The sequence below is a fragment of the Haliaeetus albicilla genome, chromosome W, assembly GCF_947461875.1.
Source record: "Haliaeetus albicilla chromosome W, bHalAlb1.1, whole genome shotgun sequence".
In the NCBI taxonomy this organism is placed as follows: Eukaryota; Metazoa; Chordata; class Aves; order Accipitriformes; family Accipitridae; genus Haliaeetus; species Haliaeetus albicilla.
This window is the reverse complement of record NC_091515.1, coordinates 5,391,207-5,405,134: the sequence shown is the minus strand read 5'-3', so window position 1 is coordinate 5,405,134 and position 13,928 is coordinate 5,391,207. Positions and strand designations below refer to the sequence as shown.

At 45.6% G+C, this 13,928-nt stretch overlaps 1 protein-coding gene across 4 annotated transcripts in view; it reads left to right on the top strand.

Annotated features, from left to right (window-relative positions):
- SETBP1 (SET binding protein 1) overlaps window positions 1-13,928 on the top strand; it is a 264,409-nt gene that overhangs the window by 108,263 nt on the left and 142,218 nt on the right. For 2 of the 4 annotated variants that reach the window (XM_069774934.1, XM_069774932.1), the window contains one exon: window positions 10,591-10,662. The exons of the other annotated variants lie outside the window; for them this stretch is intronic. In XM_069774934.1, coding sequence (XP_069631035.1) covers window positions 10,591-10,662 — 72 coding nt within the window. The remainder of the gene's footprint in view (window positions 1-10,590; window positions 10,663-13,928) is intronic. 4 annotated transcript variants of the gene reach the window in all.

Below are 13,928 nucleotides of genomic sequence, written 5' to 3'. Positions count from 1 at the left end.
TTGGGGAAAATCAAGGCACATCTGGTTCTGCGAGTGAGGCCTCCTATACTAAAGACTAAATCATAGGCTTAATTCAGGTAATCAGTCCTGAATGTATACCATGAGATTACGTTGCTTTAAATGGCATGAATCCTGATTTACAGAATAAGAAATCAGTGGTGCCGTTCGATTTACACTAAAATATATTAGAAAAACAATCTTGCACATCTTTATGTCCGAGGAGCACACCATGGTACTAATGTTCAGAGCATTTCAAAGCATATGGGTGGGCTTTTTTTGTTTGTAAGGTTTAGTTTCATGGTTTTTGTCCTCTTCATTCAGCCCTGGCAGGAAAAAACAGACTGGTTTATTCAGTCCTTTCCACTTTTTGAATTTCCTGCAATACCACAGTGATGTCGTGCTTGGGTTCCTAGTTAACTTTTTGCTGGCTTTTGGAAGGTATCAGGAATTGGAATAAGTTGGATAACTTCTGTTGTTTGTATTTATAAGTTGTGTTATTTATATGCATTTTTCTGCAAAGCCTGATTCTTTAGGACCAAGCTCTGTAATAAGTTTCTTCAAAAATTAATCATAGAAGTGGAAAGAAACTTACTTAGTGCTCTTTCACTCTTTAAAATACACCACATTTTCTTTTTTTCTCAAACCACACTGTTAAAAAAGTAGTGGATAGCCATTTCCCACTTGGCTTCCAAAGGGCGAAATCCTCATCTGGTATAAATTGGCGTAGCTCTATTCAAATCAGAGCGAGTATATTAATTCACTCCAGCTGAGGCTCCAGCCCTTGCAACACCAGTGAGTAGAGCGAGTTTTGCACAGGATGGTTTTTCAGGCTGGGTGGAAGGTTTTGCTGTGTAACTTGGTTATGTGTCTAGGCTCAGGGCTGTGGGAAACTGTCTATTTGACATCTGCAGCATACACAGCAAATGCTTTGGCAGTTCGAGTTAATGCCTTTTGAATTTGCAGGTTGTTTACTTTCAGCTTGAATGTGGATTTGCTTTCAGCCTCAATGGGAAATCTAACATAAGAAGTAATAGGACTAGCCATCTGTCTGAAAGGGTATGAGAATTCCTGGTTTTGAACTAATAATGGAGATCAGGGACAAGTTCACCCCCTGTGTAATCTCTGGCAAATTATTGGCATGCTCCTTGGATTTCCGACCTGGGACCCAATCCCTCTGGTGCAGTGTGAGCAAGCGTAGAGTTAGGAGATGAGACCAGTAAAACGAACATGGTCAACACCCCTTTCCAATGGTCGCTTCTACAAACAAGCATTGTTCCAGCTCTTTCTTCCTCCGCTCTGATTTACAACCCATTTTGGCGTATAAACCGCGCACCTGTGAAGCGGTCTGCTCCATCGTCGCTGAAGCCTGTGATCTCAGGGGAGCGGTAAACAGCACAAGTGAATGGGAACCCCCATCTCTCGCCAGCATTTCCTGCAAGTAAATATCAATCCATGTGTTAGTCATAGGCAAGAGAATGGTTTAATAACTAGATCAATTGGGTCACTTTTTCAAAAAAGCTCAGGGCCAGATTTCTTAACTGTTCCAGCACTCTTGAAAGGGTCCAGATTTTTTACTTTCTTTCTTTCAAGCTAAGAGTTAAACCCATTTATCCCTCTCACCATCTAAACTAAGAAGAGTTTGGCACAAGAGCCAAGTTTTGACAAAAATGATCAGCATCCTGCAGCATTTAGCAGGACACAATGAACAGATTTTGCAAAGAGCACAGCACGTGATGGGTAATGGAGCTGCTCCCATTCACACATGTGGACACAAATGGGGACTTGGACTTCCTGTACCTGTCTTGGTCGCCCACAAGAAGTGCCATCAGGTTCAGTGAGAAAACACTTACACATGTACTGTGCTCTCTAGAAGGCTGTGCCCTTATTCTGGAAGCCTGTGTAATATAAACTCTTGGTCCCACCTTTTCCACTGACTTCGTCCATCATTTCTGTTAACTTGGATTAAGTTATCCTGATTTGTGCCAAATAAAGACCCAAGTCTTGGTCTCCAAACCACTCGGATGAGTTAAAGATCATTGCTTGAGTAATTAATAAATAATAGGAAAGATAGGAGAAAAGACTACAAGAAATCATTTAGGAAGAACATCATCTGGTCTTTAACAGCAAAATATTCATTCTTTACTACACATAGAGTGAATATATGGGCTTTTAACCTTCCTGAGGTGAATAGTCCAGGGACATAGGATATCTGGCAACATCCTTAAAAGCACACTGGTCTGATTCTGATCTGCCTTAAACACTGAGCAGCATTACTTAAGATATCCTGGTGTAAATCCAGCCAGAGATTAAAACCAGCCCTGCAACAGCCCTGTTTGTCCAGAGGACTTAAGCAAAATATACTGCTTTCATCCCAACAGCACCATCCCCGGGCTATTTTACCTCAATTACACTCTGATTTAAGAAAACTGGAGGGCACCTGATCATGTTCAAACTGTTTTCTTTCTTCCTTCTCTGTCAAATTAGGGCTACTGCAGATCTGATGAGTTTCAAGATTGGGTGGGGAAACAAGACTCTCTTCAAAGTCTTTATTTTGTTTATTGATTCAATAGTATTTACTGACTAATAACCACCCAAGGCTAACAGGCTCATTTGAACTGGGAATGCTGTGATCTCACATGTTATCTATGGGAAGGATAGCTAGCTTACAGATAAGTCGTCTGCTTAAGGTGGGAGAAATCAAGGCTTGTAGTCCTCTCTTAGGAATACTAGCTTGGTTCTCTGCCAATTTTCAGGGAGTCTTCTTTTCTTTTAAAGTTTTCCATAGAATTACAGTACCATTTTTCCTTATTTCCCTCGTATGTGTGCAGTCATGAGAACCAGGATGGCTTGAAATTAAATAAACACAGTCCAACCTTCAAGTCAAAGACTTTGCGGTTTTAGGTTTTGCTTGGAACCAGAAGCAGAAGAGCCAAAACACTGCATAAAAGAAGAAGAAGAAGAAAAAAAGCTGTTTTCGTGGTATTTTTGGCATGGGCCACTGCTCTGAGAGATACTGGAAATCATGCAAGAAGGGTCTGTTCTTAAGACATTTCCAGCCCTGCTCTGAAGACTGAAGGCTTTAGATAAGCATCTGCATGTGGGGATCTTTATCCAAAACAAACCACCCAACCTTTTGTAGTTCACCCATCACTAATAGTGATTTCCCCCTCTGCATCTCTCCCCGTGCACTTTCGCACGCACACAAGTTCTTCGAGGCATCCTAAAAGCTTTTCCTTGCCCATAACATTTTAATTACCTCTTGAGCAAGACTTTCTCCTCAATGAAGAAAAAGAAGAACGTGGTGAAGTGCCCTGTGCTGCCCAAAGGATTTCCTCTCCTCAAGCTCACTGCACATTTCGGGATCGCTTTCCTCCCCCTTCTCCTTTGCCACACCTTCTCCACGTTTTGCACGATTGTTTTCTTTCTTTTTCTAGCCTGGAAAAAAACAACATCCCCCCTGCTCCCTGGCAGCATGGGTGACAGAGACAGAGAAATCAGCACAGTGTCAGCAAGAGTTTAGCCCCGCAGCTGGGACCTGAACTTTCAGCAGTGGAGCACAGCGCTGGGTCACTGCACTAAAGCAAGCCAGATTGATACAAAGTGCTTGCTCACCCTGGGAAGGGAAGCACCAGAAGCCAGTTGATAAAAATCTTTAGGCACCATCTATTGTGAGCTTACAGCAGCGAAGGCTGAGTTTTTCCTGGGAAAGATCACCACGATATTTACTGTCGTAACCCCCAAAATAACGCAATATTAGGATGCTCACTGCACTGAGGGGATATAGCGTAGGGGCAGTGTGGATTTTAGAGCTGTTGAAACTGGAGATGGAGCGTGTGGACTCAACGTGCTGCGTACTGTGTGAAGTTTTCAGCTCTGAAGACCTGAACAATCATGTCTGCCAAGAGTTAATGTGCTTAGAAAGAGGATGCTAAAATATTCTTTCCCACTCCAGTTTGCAACTGAGAACTTGTTAGTCTGTAATATCTTTTATTTATAGCGCCTTTCAACTCAAAGGATCCAAAAATGCCTTTATCTGGGAGTCACTTCGATGATACCTCCAGGCAGGGATGCTTCTCTGCAGGAGCCTCCGGCTGAGGTTTCGGGGTCTTCTTTGCCACGGACACACATGAGGGACTCAGTCTGCCTTGCCAAATGCCAGCACTTGGTACTAAAGGCTCGATGGATGGGCAGAAACCCACCCTAAGCCTGAGGAATAGCAAAGAGACATGTAAACCCTCTGGGAGAGAGGGTTCGGATGGACACCGGCTGACTTTGGAAACAGACGTTGGGAGGAACCATTGCCAATGTTGGATGACATCTTTATGCAAAAGGCCTGGGACAGTGAAGCCACAGCTCAGAAGAAGGGATTTGGTTGTCCTGCCTCGATATTGCTCCCTCCAACCCAGCCAGCCCCAGACCGGTGGCCTGGAGGAATCTCCATTGTAGACCTTGCACAGGGGAAACATCCCAGTGGTGGAGACGCTCCTAAAAGGACAGGCCCAAGGCTCGGTTTAAGTATGCAAACTCACACGTCCCTTAATGAGTGCAGTCACAGCAGGGCATCCGCTTAAGTCCACTTCAGCGCCTGCCCATCAGCTGCTCCGCACGCAGCAGCTGGCGGTGGCCGAAGGACCAGCTCCTCCATGTGGCTCCTGGCAGCTAGAGGGTGTCATCCAGCCCTCTGCTTTCCTCCCCCGTTATACGTGCAGGCCAGGGAAGCAAAAGTCGGACCGACTGACGGGTTTACGATTCCAGCCTGCGATTTCTGCTTCATCCATGGCCAGGCGAGATTTTGCCAAGATACATATTAGGCAGCTGCTCAGGACACTGCTGTTTTGTCTGTACCACCCCGAGCATGCTGGCTGTCTGTCTGTCTCCCGTTCTGTCTCTGTGACCCTACTTTCAAGCCGGTTGCTCTGCTGTTCCCCGGGGTGGCCAGAGCGTGTTCGGTGAAAACCAGCATTTTCCTGGCACTTTTACTGGGCCTCCTGAGGGACTCGTTGCTGCAGGGAACGGAGGCACTGGGCCTGAGACACAGTGAGTGCCCATCTGTTTCACCACCCTGTAACTCCCTTGGCTTCCAAGGAGTCCCGATGCGTCTCAGTGGACAAAGCAGTCCAACCAGGCTCATAAAAAAAAAACCCTTGGACACCAGCGGCTGCTTACAGGGCCATACCCTGCTCTGAGTCTCCAGCCTGGCTTGCAGCTTCATGCACTCATGCCACCATGCTAAAATCCTCGGCACATCTTCTTTCCTCCCTCCGTGTCTCTCCCAAGCCAACCCCAGCATCAGCATTTTCTTTTTTTTTTTTTTTTTCTCTAAATCTCTTTCCTCCAGGCACCAGACAAGGTGCGTTTTACACCACTTTATCTCCGTCATGCATATGTCAGTGTTTCAGACTCTGGTGTAATTGGAGTCACATTGCTGGCTGAAAGTTGGCTCTCTCGGGTCCTTTCCATGGAGAACATGCATTTTGCCTCAACCTTCCTCTACCTCCCAACCAAACCTGTCTCCTCCCTCCTTCGTGGAGGGGGCTGGGTCTCGCACATCTTGGCACACACGAGGGTCATGTTGCCTGCTTTTAGGGCATCTCTCACTCTCTCCTTCTTCCTCAGAGAAGAGCATACATATGTTGTGTGTACATATGTTTTTTTTCCCCCCTTCTCGGTGCTTTGAGTGTCATGTCATGTTTCTCTCCCCTTGCTGCTCCTTCCACACGTGCTGCTTTCGATTTGTGGGTGGGAGTAGGACTGAGTCCCTCTATGGACGAGCTAAGAGGGAAAAAGGGAAGAAAAAAACTAAAAAAGAAAAAAAAAAAAGGGAATAAATATTTGGGAGGAGGGCATTTAAGAGGAGAGAAAACCAAATCAAAGCTGATGCCAGGCTGGAACCAGCAGCTGGTTGCCAGCACAGCAGGCTGAGAAGTTGTTGGTGGAAGCACTCAGTGCCATGTTTGGGTTGCTTAAAAAAATACACCCTCCCTCCCTCGTTACTGCGCCTCTGTTTTACTCCTGGCCCCACAAGCAGGAGAAATTCAGTTGCCAAACACAAGCTTGCGGGAAGTTTGTATTTACAGCAACGCCAAGGGATGCAAACAGAGCATGTCCTGCCCCGTGACACGTGTGTGTGCACACGCGTGTGCGCCCGTGAGCACTGCAGTTCGCCTGCGCTTGGGCAACTGTGAGCTGGATTGGACCTGCCAGGCATGTTGTGGGTGCAGTGGCTCTCCGTTCGGAGGAGATGCCAGTGCATTGGCAGCCATGGCACGATTTTTTTTTTTTGCCGATGTGAGGGGAGGAGGTGGGAGGGCTGGGGATGGAAGAGAAAGGGGGGGTGGAAGGTTGTAACGCTTGGCTGGAAAAATTTAGAGGAGTACAAAGGAGAGAGCGATGAAAAGGGGCGGGGGGGGGGAAGGAGGCTGTGAACTGGCTGCTGTGGAGGTGGGAAGAGATTTATGTTTGCCGAGTGGTTTGGTTGGGAGTGGGCTGGGAGGGTGCGGGGTGCCGCAGGCAAGGCGGGGGGTGCTGCGGGGAGGCTGACGGCCCCGGCGGTGAAACGGCAGGGCTTTATTTTCTTCCTTTCTTTCCTTCTCCCTCCGCTGGGCGCTCAGAGGAGAAGGCGAGACAAAAAGCTGAACCGGTGCCAAGAAGGAGCTGCAGCGACTCGAAAATGGCACTCTGCGCCGCACTAATATTTCGAAGCTGGGCTGCACTGGAGAGCAGCGAAACGTGCCGGGAATGAGAATGACTGCGGCCGCAGGGCCGCCGGCCAGGCTCAGGGGTGTTTTCCTTCCTCCCTGCTTCCCCATCGCCTTTTAAATGTGACCCTTTTCTCCTCCATCCACCCCCAGGGATACTTAGAAGGTCTGGGAAAGAGAGGGGACCCTTGCTGGGGACTTGGGGTAGAGAGGGAGGGGGCAGAAGGGGGACAGCACCTTGCACCCCAGGGCTGGTGCAGTGTGGCAAGCGCCTGGCAGAATTGCTCTGCTTGTAGTCAGATTCGAGCCCATGTGTGTCTGTTACAATGCTCCCTGGAAAGGATTATAAGCAGAGAAGGGGCAAGTGTGCTCAGCCCCTCCTGCCATCTCCCTATCGGGGAGGGATTTTTATTATTTTTTTTAATGTTTTCCTAGGGAGGAAGAGAAGACTTGATTCCCAGGGAGTTTTCTGATTGTTTTCCTGTTGCCACTCCTTCCCCTCCTCCTCACTGTCCTTCTCCTCCTTTCTCCGTACCCATAAGGCTGCTCTCGTGGCTCTGTATCCTGATGCAAGGTTACTTGTAGGACATGCAAATCTCTGCAAGGTGCAACGTCGCCTGCATCGGTGTTCCCCTCTGCTTCTCATTTGCTGGGGGATGAGGCAACTTCCAGGCGGCTCCACGGCTCAGCTGAGTGCCTGGTTAATGCAGTGTTGGTGCTTCGGTTGCAAAAGCCCCTTCCTGCAAAGCCTGCCTGGATAAAACAAACAAAAAAAATCAGATAGGGCTGAAACTTCAATAGCAATTCATAAGGTTGATTAATTTGCAAGGGATGGGCTGGAGTTTTGCTGTGATTTTTGTCTGAAAGGAAAGGTTTTGTCCTGTGGTGTTCCCCTCTTCCTTCCATTCACAGGCTAGGAAAAAGTACATTAAAGTACCTTTTTTTTTTTAATGGGGTTCTGATTTTTTTTCAACCTTTTTGAAATTATTACTAGCACAAGCATTCTTGTAGTAGTTCAATAGTTGAAGCTGAACACAAAGATTTTCCCACCATCACACACATGCTCCTCTATGGATCGTCCTGGCATTTGGATCTGAAGTTTTAGGTTGGCTTTACAGAAACTGGAGACTGGAGAAAGAGAAAACTCCTGCCTTTGGGTTTGAAGATGGGTCCAGATCCTGCTTTAACAGCAGTTTTAGCACTCGCACAGCCAGCAGGTCAAGTTCAAGGAGACCTTTCTAAAGCATGGGCAGAGATTCATTAACTTGCTGCATCTCAAAAGCTTGTGGGTTGTTGGGTTGTTAGCTTGGCCCAGTTTGTAGTCCCAGGCATGGGATGATCCCTGTGACCTCTCTCACCTGAAAACCATGCCCTAGTATATATCCAAACCACTTCAAATGTCATCTTTGGTTTCAGACACATAGACCTGGTTTTGGAGTGCCTAATTCTGGCCAAGAAATGCCTTTTGGAAATACTGTGATAAATAGTGGGGAATTTAGGGAGACTTAAAAGTGTTATCCAGCCTCCTCTACTTACTCTTTTCTTCTCACAGCTCCTCTCAGATCAATGGTCTTTCCTCTCTGGAGGATCGAAAGCTCGGTCCCAAATTAATGCTGTTAGAAGGTGCACTCATTTCTGAGGTGTCGTTAGCAGGTTTTGTATGGACTAGGATGTCCGCAGCAACTAATCCCTTGTTCTTCTTCAGCTCTCAGCTGTGCCTTGAACCATGTGGTTACCACAGCTCAACTTGGGCTTGCACAGAGGAGATGCTGTCATCTCTTCTTGCTCTTTTTCCTTTGTTGTAAGTGAGGGATATGTAGTGCTTGGCCCAGGAAACCTTGGAGAGGGTGAAGAAACCATGGCAAATGCCAACAAGAGGGTTGGTTAATAACTTGGAGTAATTGGTGTGCCATTGTACCTTCCACCTGATCCTACCTGTTCTTCGTGAATAAAGTACATACATAAAAATTCATGGTTTTGTATGCACATATGTGCTTGCTGTTTGCTTTTTGTTTGCCTCTTTGGATTAATGAGATGAGTTGTGTATTTAAGCTACCTTCCTCACCAACGGCACGTACCATGCTGCCCTTGCCTGAATTTCCCAGAAGTCCTTGCTGATACTTTTGGCTGCAGCTGCACCTCTTTCTCCTGCACAACCTCCTCTTTTTAACCTGAGATCCCTGACCATGGGATTCCAACCTACAAAAGCAAATGCCAGGAGTGGGGATTAAAGCCCACATCAAAGTGAGTAGAGGAGACCCTGGCGGCTGTCCTAACCCACCGTGCACCTGCGCAGAGCATGGCTCACGCTTTTAGATGTGGAGCCAGCTTATGTTTACTGCTGATGTAAACCTCCTAATACTTCAGTTACCAAATAACAATTCCCAACAGATTGTAGAGAAGATCCCAAAGATACAGACACATATTAATGTGGACCAACAGCATCCCTGTGTGCAAAGTAGCAATGTGGCGTTTGTTATTCAGGAAGGTAAATAGAACACAGCAAATGAAGAGATCTTCCTAAACCTTGATATTTCAGAATGCAGACCTCTTTCATTTCCTCAATATCTTGACAATGCTCTGGAATAAGGGAGCTTGTGTAATAAACCTTGTTCATCTTGGGACAAAAATGTTGCTCTTATATTTTCCAAGTGGTCCAAGTAAGCCATCTGGGCAGCTTGGTCATACTTCCCAAGGAGCATTGCAAGGCATCGACAAGGCAGCTGAATGTCTTTGTCTTTATTTCTCCCTGTATCAAAGAGATGTCTTTGGATGTATTTCCCTGAAACATGATGTCTGATGAACCTCAAGTTGCTTCTTTCAAATCCTTCATGCTTTTAACACTTTGTAATGAGAAACATTTTCTGCTTGAAGTTGTTATGAGATGAGTTGTGTCTGGAAGGGTTAATCTGGAGGACTCTGCCAAGGCTATCTTCCGCCCCTTCTCCCCACACCTTCCCCACTCCCAGTCTTTTATTTTTTTGGACCGGTAACCTCACATTTCTGTAATCTAAATGTGCAAATGCTTTGCAGTCACGGTCCAGTGGCTGGGTTAATCTCAGACCCCTGGAGTGGCAGATGGCTGATTTGTTGCTGATTCCAGTTAAAGAGAATCGTGCCACCTATTATCTTTGCACAGGCTGCCGCTTAAAAGGATGCCTTGGGCAAAATCAGTGAAAAGCAAAGCAAAGAAAACACTCTCTGATCTGCATCACCACAGGTGAAAATGTGAAATATTTCACCTTTGTGTGAAAGGCTGGAGAGGTGGACAAAGAGGGGAGAGGAGGCGGGAGGGGAAGAAGGGGAGAGGAAGATCTCGTTTTTGTACCAGAAGTGCAGAAGCACCAAGAAGAGCAGGTTTGCTGTAGTCTCGATGTTGAATCACAAGCACTTACCCTGTTTTAAATGGTTTTGCAATGTGGTAATCCTTGGCTTCAGCCTCCTACTTTAACTCTTAAACAAAGCAGGAGGGTTGGCATCTTGTGACACCTTCCTGCTCTTCCCAAGCCTTTCCGATGCGGGTTGTCATAGGAATCCGTGACACCACTCCCTGCCATCACGGATCATTGCATGCCCTGCGGCTGCCGGGGAAAGCCGTGATGGTCCCGTGATGCCGATATGCTTACCAGGGCTACTTGGGAGGAGAAACCTACGTATCTGGGTGGGTTAAAGAGAAGCCTGGGGGACCTTCCAAAATGGAGCAGGCACAAGGGTGAACCCCAGCACTGGGTGCTCAGAGGGCCCTGGCTGGCAGGTTGTGGCACGTATGCGGAAAGCTGTAAGGAAATGGAGAAGGGCAGAGCAAAACTTTGGATGCTTACGACCATTTTCTGCACGGTCATTCCCACAATCAAGGTTTTCTCTTTTCTCTTTGCTCTGGGAAACGCCACAGAGTCAGATGAAGAATTTGGGAAGAGAGTGTGGGTTCCCTGTGCAGAGTCCAGTGACGAAATCTGTGAACAAGGTAAGAACAAGGGGTTACGGTTGTGGAGGTTTTTGTTCCTTCCTTTTCCCCTTCCAAACCCATTATTGCTGTGTTAGACATGAAATTTAGGATGCACGTAGCACAGAAACTGATATTCCAAGCGCTAAGCGAAAAAGTCTAAAAAGATTAAGCTAAATAGGACTTCTTTTTAATGCATGCCATTATGATGGTTTGGGTTTTAGAACAGTTTGTATTGTATCCAAATGATCTATGTGTGAATAATTGTTACCAACCTCCTGACACCAGGACCTAATTAGGAAGTAAGAGACTTAAATAGGCCATTTGCGTAGTGAGCTTCCATATGTCTCCTTGCGCAATTTATTTGCTTCACTCCATTGAGATATAATGAGTATGAAACTCCTAGAACTGCTTTTGACTCTGAGGCTCTTCTCTTCATCTCCTCTGCAGTTATAGCCCACTATTAAGAAGATAATATCTATTTCCCTGTGTTCAGAAAGAAAAAGCTACTGTACTACTACTCTTATTCCAGATTGCCCAAGTTTCTCTGTCTCCTAGTTTACAATGGAAATAGAATGAGAAATGCCAAAACAACCTGCAGCCTAAGAAAAATGTAATGCTGTCAGATAAAGCACAAAGAATGTTAGGGCAGGATGATCTTGAAGGAATACTACCTACCATATCTACCACAAAACCCTGCTGGAAAGCTAATGTTGTGGTATTTCAGTCAATGTATAGATGCAATTTGAGGAACGTGGTGTATAGATACAATTTGAAGGGCTCTGTGTTGGTTCTGTTTGGCTTTCCTCCTGCTAGTATGTGAGGAAGGGGAAAAGGTTGGTACAAGGTTGCCTGGATTTTGTCTTAGTTTTGAATATTTAGCTTAGTGTGGATCAACATGCTCTCTGGGACTCTCTGTTCATGTTATGTTGCAGAGCACATTCTTTAAGTGTGGTTTCAAAAGATATCCTTTATTTCCAAACACCTCTTACATGCATGGCTCCATTCCATGCTTCCTGTGTCCCACTTCATTCTTTTACTCCCATCATCCTGAAGTCAGCAAAACTTAAGCATATGATTGAGTGCCATTTTCTATTGGGATGAACTTTAACAAGTGGTCAAGGTTTTGGTCGTCCCCCCCCTTCCCCCCCCCCCAAATCAGAGCCTTATTTAGTTTTCCAGTGAAAGACAATTCCACTTGCAATGATTTTGTCTATGATAATTCACTTGCATGTTCCCTTACAGGAGTTGTCATTGCCTTCCAGAAGGGAGGTTAGTGCTGGTCCCCTCACAGTGATAATTATAATCAGACCTGTCAGCCTTCACACAGTCTACGCTTATCACTTGCATTTAGGAGGATTTTTCCTGAAGCCTATTACCAGTGCTGCTTCTTAGGGAAAAATAGTCATGATTTTTTCTTCTAATCTTTGATGGCTCTCAGCTTTGAAAGCATGGAGAGGAGCAAAATGACTGCCAGTTGCAGTTAAAGAAACTGTCTTTTGGTCCTGGTGTAGAGCTCTGCATCCGGAAAGCCAGGGAGCGGGCAGGTAGTCTGTGAAATGCTGAGGGGTATAATTTGCTTGTGACAACTCTTCAGGTGTGCGGAAGACACAAAACAGTGCTTTTTCCAATGGTAATGCTCGCAGAAACTAGCTGCAGACCTGCTAGACGAGGACTTCAGGTGGCAGGTGGTTGTCGGCAATGGTACCCTCTCTCCCTGCTGTTTTGGGCAGCAATCTGTGGGTTTGTCCGTGTTGAACCTCTTGGATGCAGGATGGCCAGAGAAACGGCTGTGGTCAGTCCTGGAGGTGATGGCTGGAATCCAAGGATGGGCACAGTGCAGGACCGATGGACCCACTGCCGCTGGCACACCGCAGTACGGCGGTGACCAACTGGCCAATGTGGTGGTGTTGGGTAGGATGTGGTTCAGTATTTTATTCATACCAGGATGTTTGAAAACTGGCAACCCTGGTGCTGCTCACTGGGAAACACATCACCCTATTTACTAGCTTTCTCCCCATTTTCACCACATTATTCCTACTGATATGCTAATAAGCCCCCTTTCTTTGTTTTTTGCTTTCTAATTTAAAGAAAAAAAAAAGAAGTATTTTTTATGATTTCATTAGTCTAAATGAGTAATGTATCTTTTAGTCCTTTCTGTGTTAACACCATGCTCTTTGTGACGTACTCAGAGATTTGGGCTCCCTTGATTTTGGCAGAATTTGAGGGTGGTCAGCGCTTTATAGCTTTTGTAGCAAAGGAAATGGTGGGAGAGTGGGAACTCTTATGTTCCCTGCAGTTATATATATTTACAGTGTGAAGGGATATGATTTGCCTTTGTTTTATTTAAATTCACTGGGAACTGGAGATTTATTTATCAGGTGTCACTCCCTGAAGGAAGATAAATGCCATATAGCAAAGACTTAATCTATTATACAAACAGATTTGAAGACTTTGCTATTGCATTCCTCTGCCTGCTACATGGAGTAAAAATGCCTTCGGCTGAACAGAGACAGAGTGATACTTAGCGGTAGCATCTTATGACCTTTTGATCAGCTGAGAACTCAAGCCATATTAGTGGACAGATTATGATGTGATGGAAAGAGGGCCAGGAATAGCCTTTTTATCATGAGATCCTTCCTGTGAATATCCTTCTTCGGTATATTCAGGTGGTTAATCACAAGGGCCAGGACAATCATTTGAAAACAGGGAAGTGAAATACCGGTACGGGCAATCCAAATATGCTCGTGTTTGCCAGCTACAGTTGGATATTACAGCTTACAGTTTCTCCCTAATATTCCCCTACCCTCCTGTTTCTATCAAGGCTGTGGTTGACCTTGTAGTATTTCCTATCACTAATAACCCCATTTTGGCAGAAAGATCTACACAAAATGGACCCTGAGTCCTTTGACCACAGGGGAGCTGCAGTCCCCGAATTGAAGGTACGCACATGGTGAATATGGATATCTGACTGTGAAGGGAAACATTCACATGGAAATGTCTCTGACATTTTTGAGATAATAACAGTAATGCTTAAACTTATTTCAACCCTTTTTAGGAAAAAAATGCAGGTTTTAAAAAATGCATAGCCCTGACAGTATTTCTTTTTTTGTGGAGCCAAGCAGAAACAAGAACAACTTTTACATTGATCATGCCTACCTGCCTGTGCAAGGATTACTCCTTAAACTTTGCTTTAGCTTTAAATTAGAGTTCTTTTTATCTTAATGGCCAATACGAATCTTCAGCTTTCTCGATAATTGGGCATAAAGGAACGCTCATTCATTGCT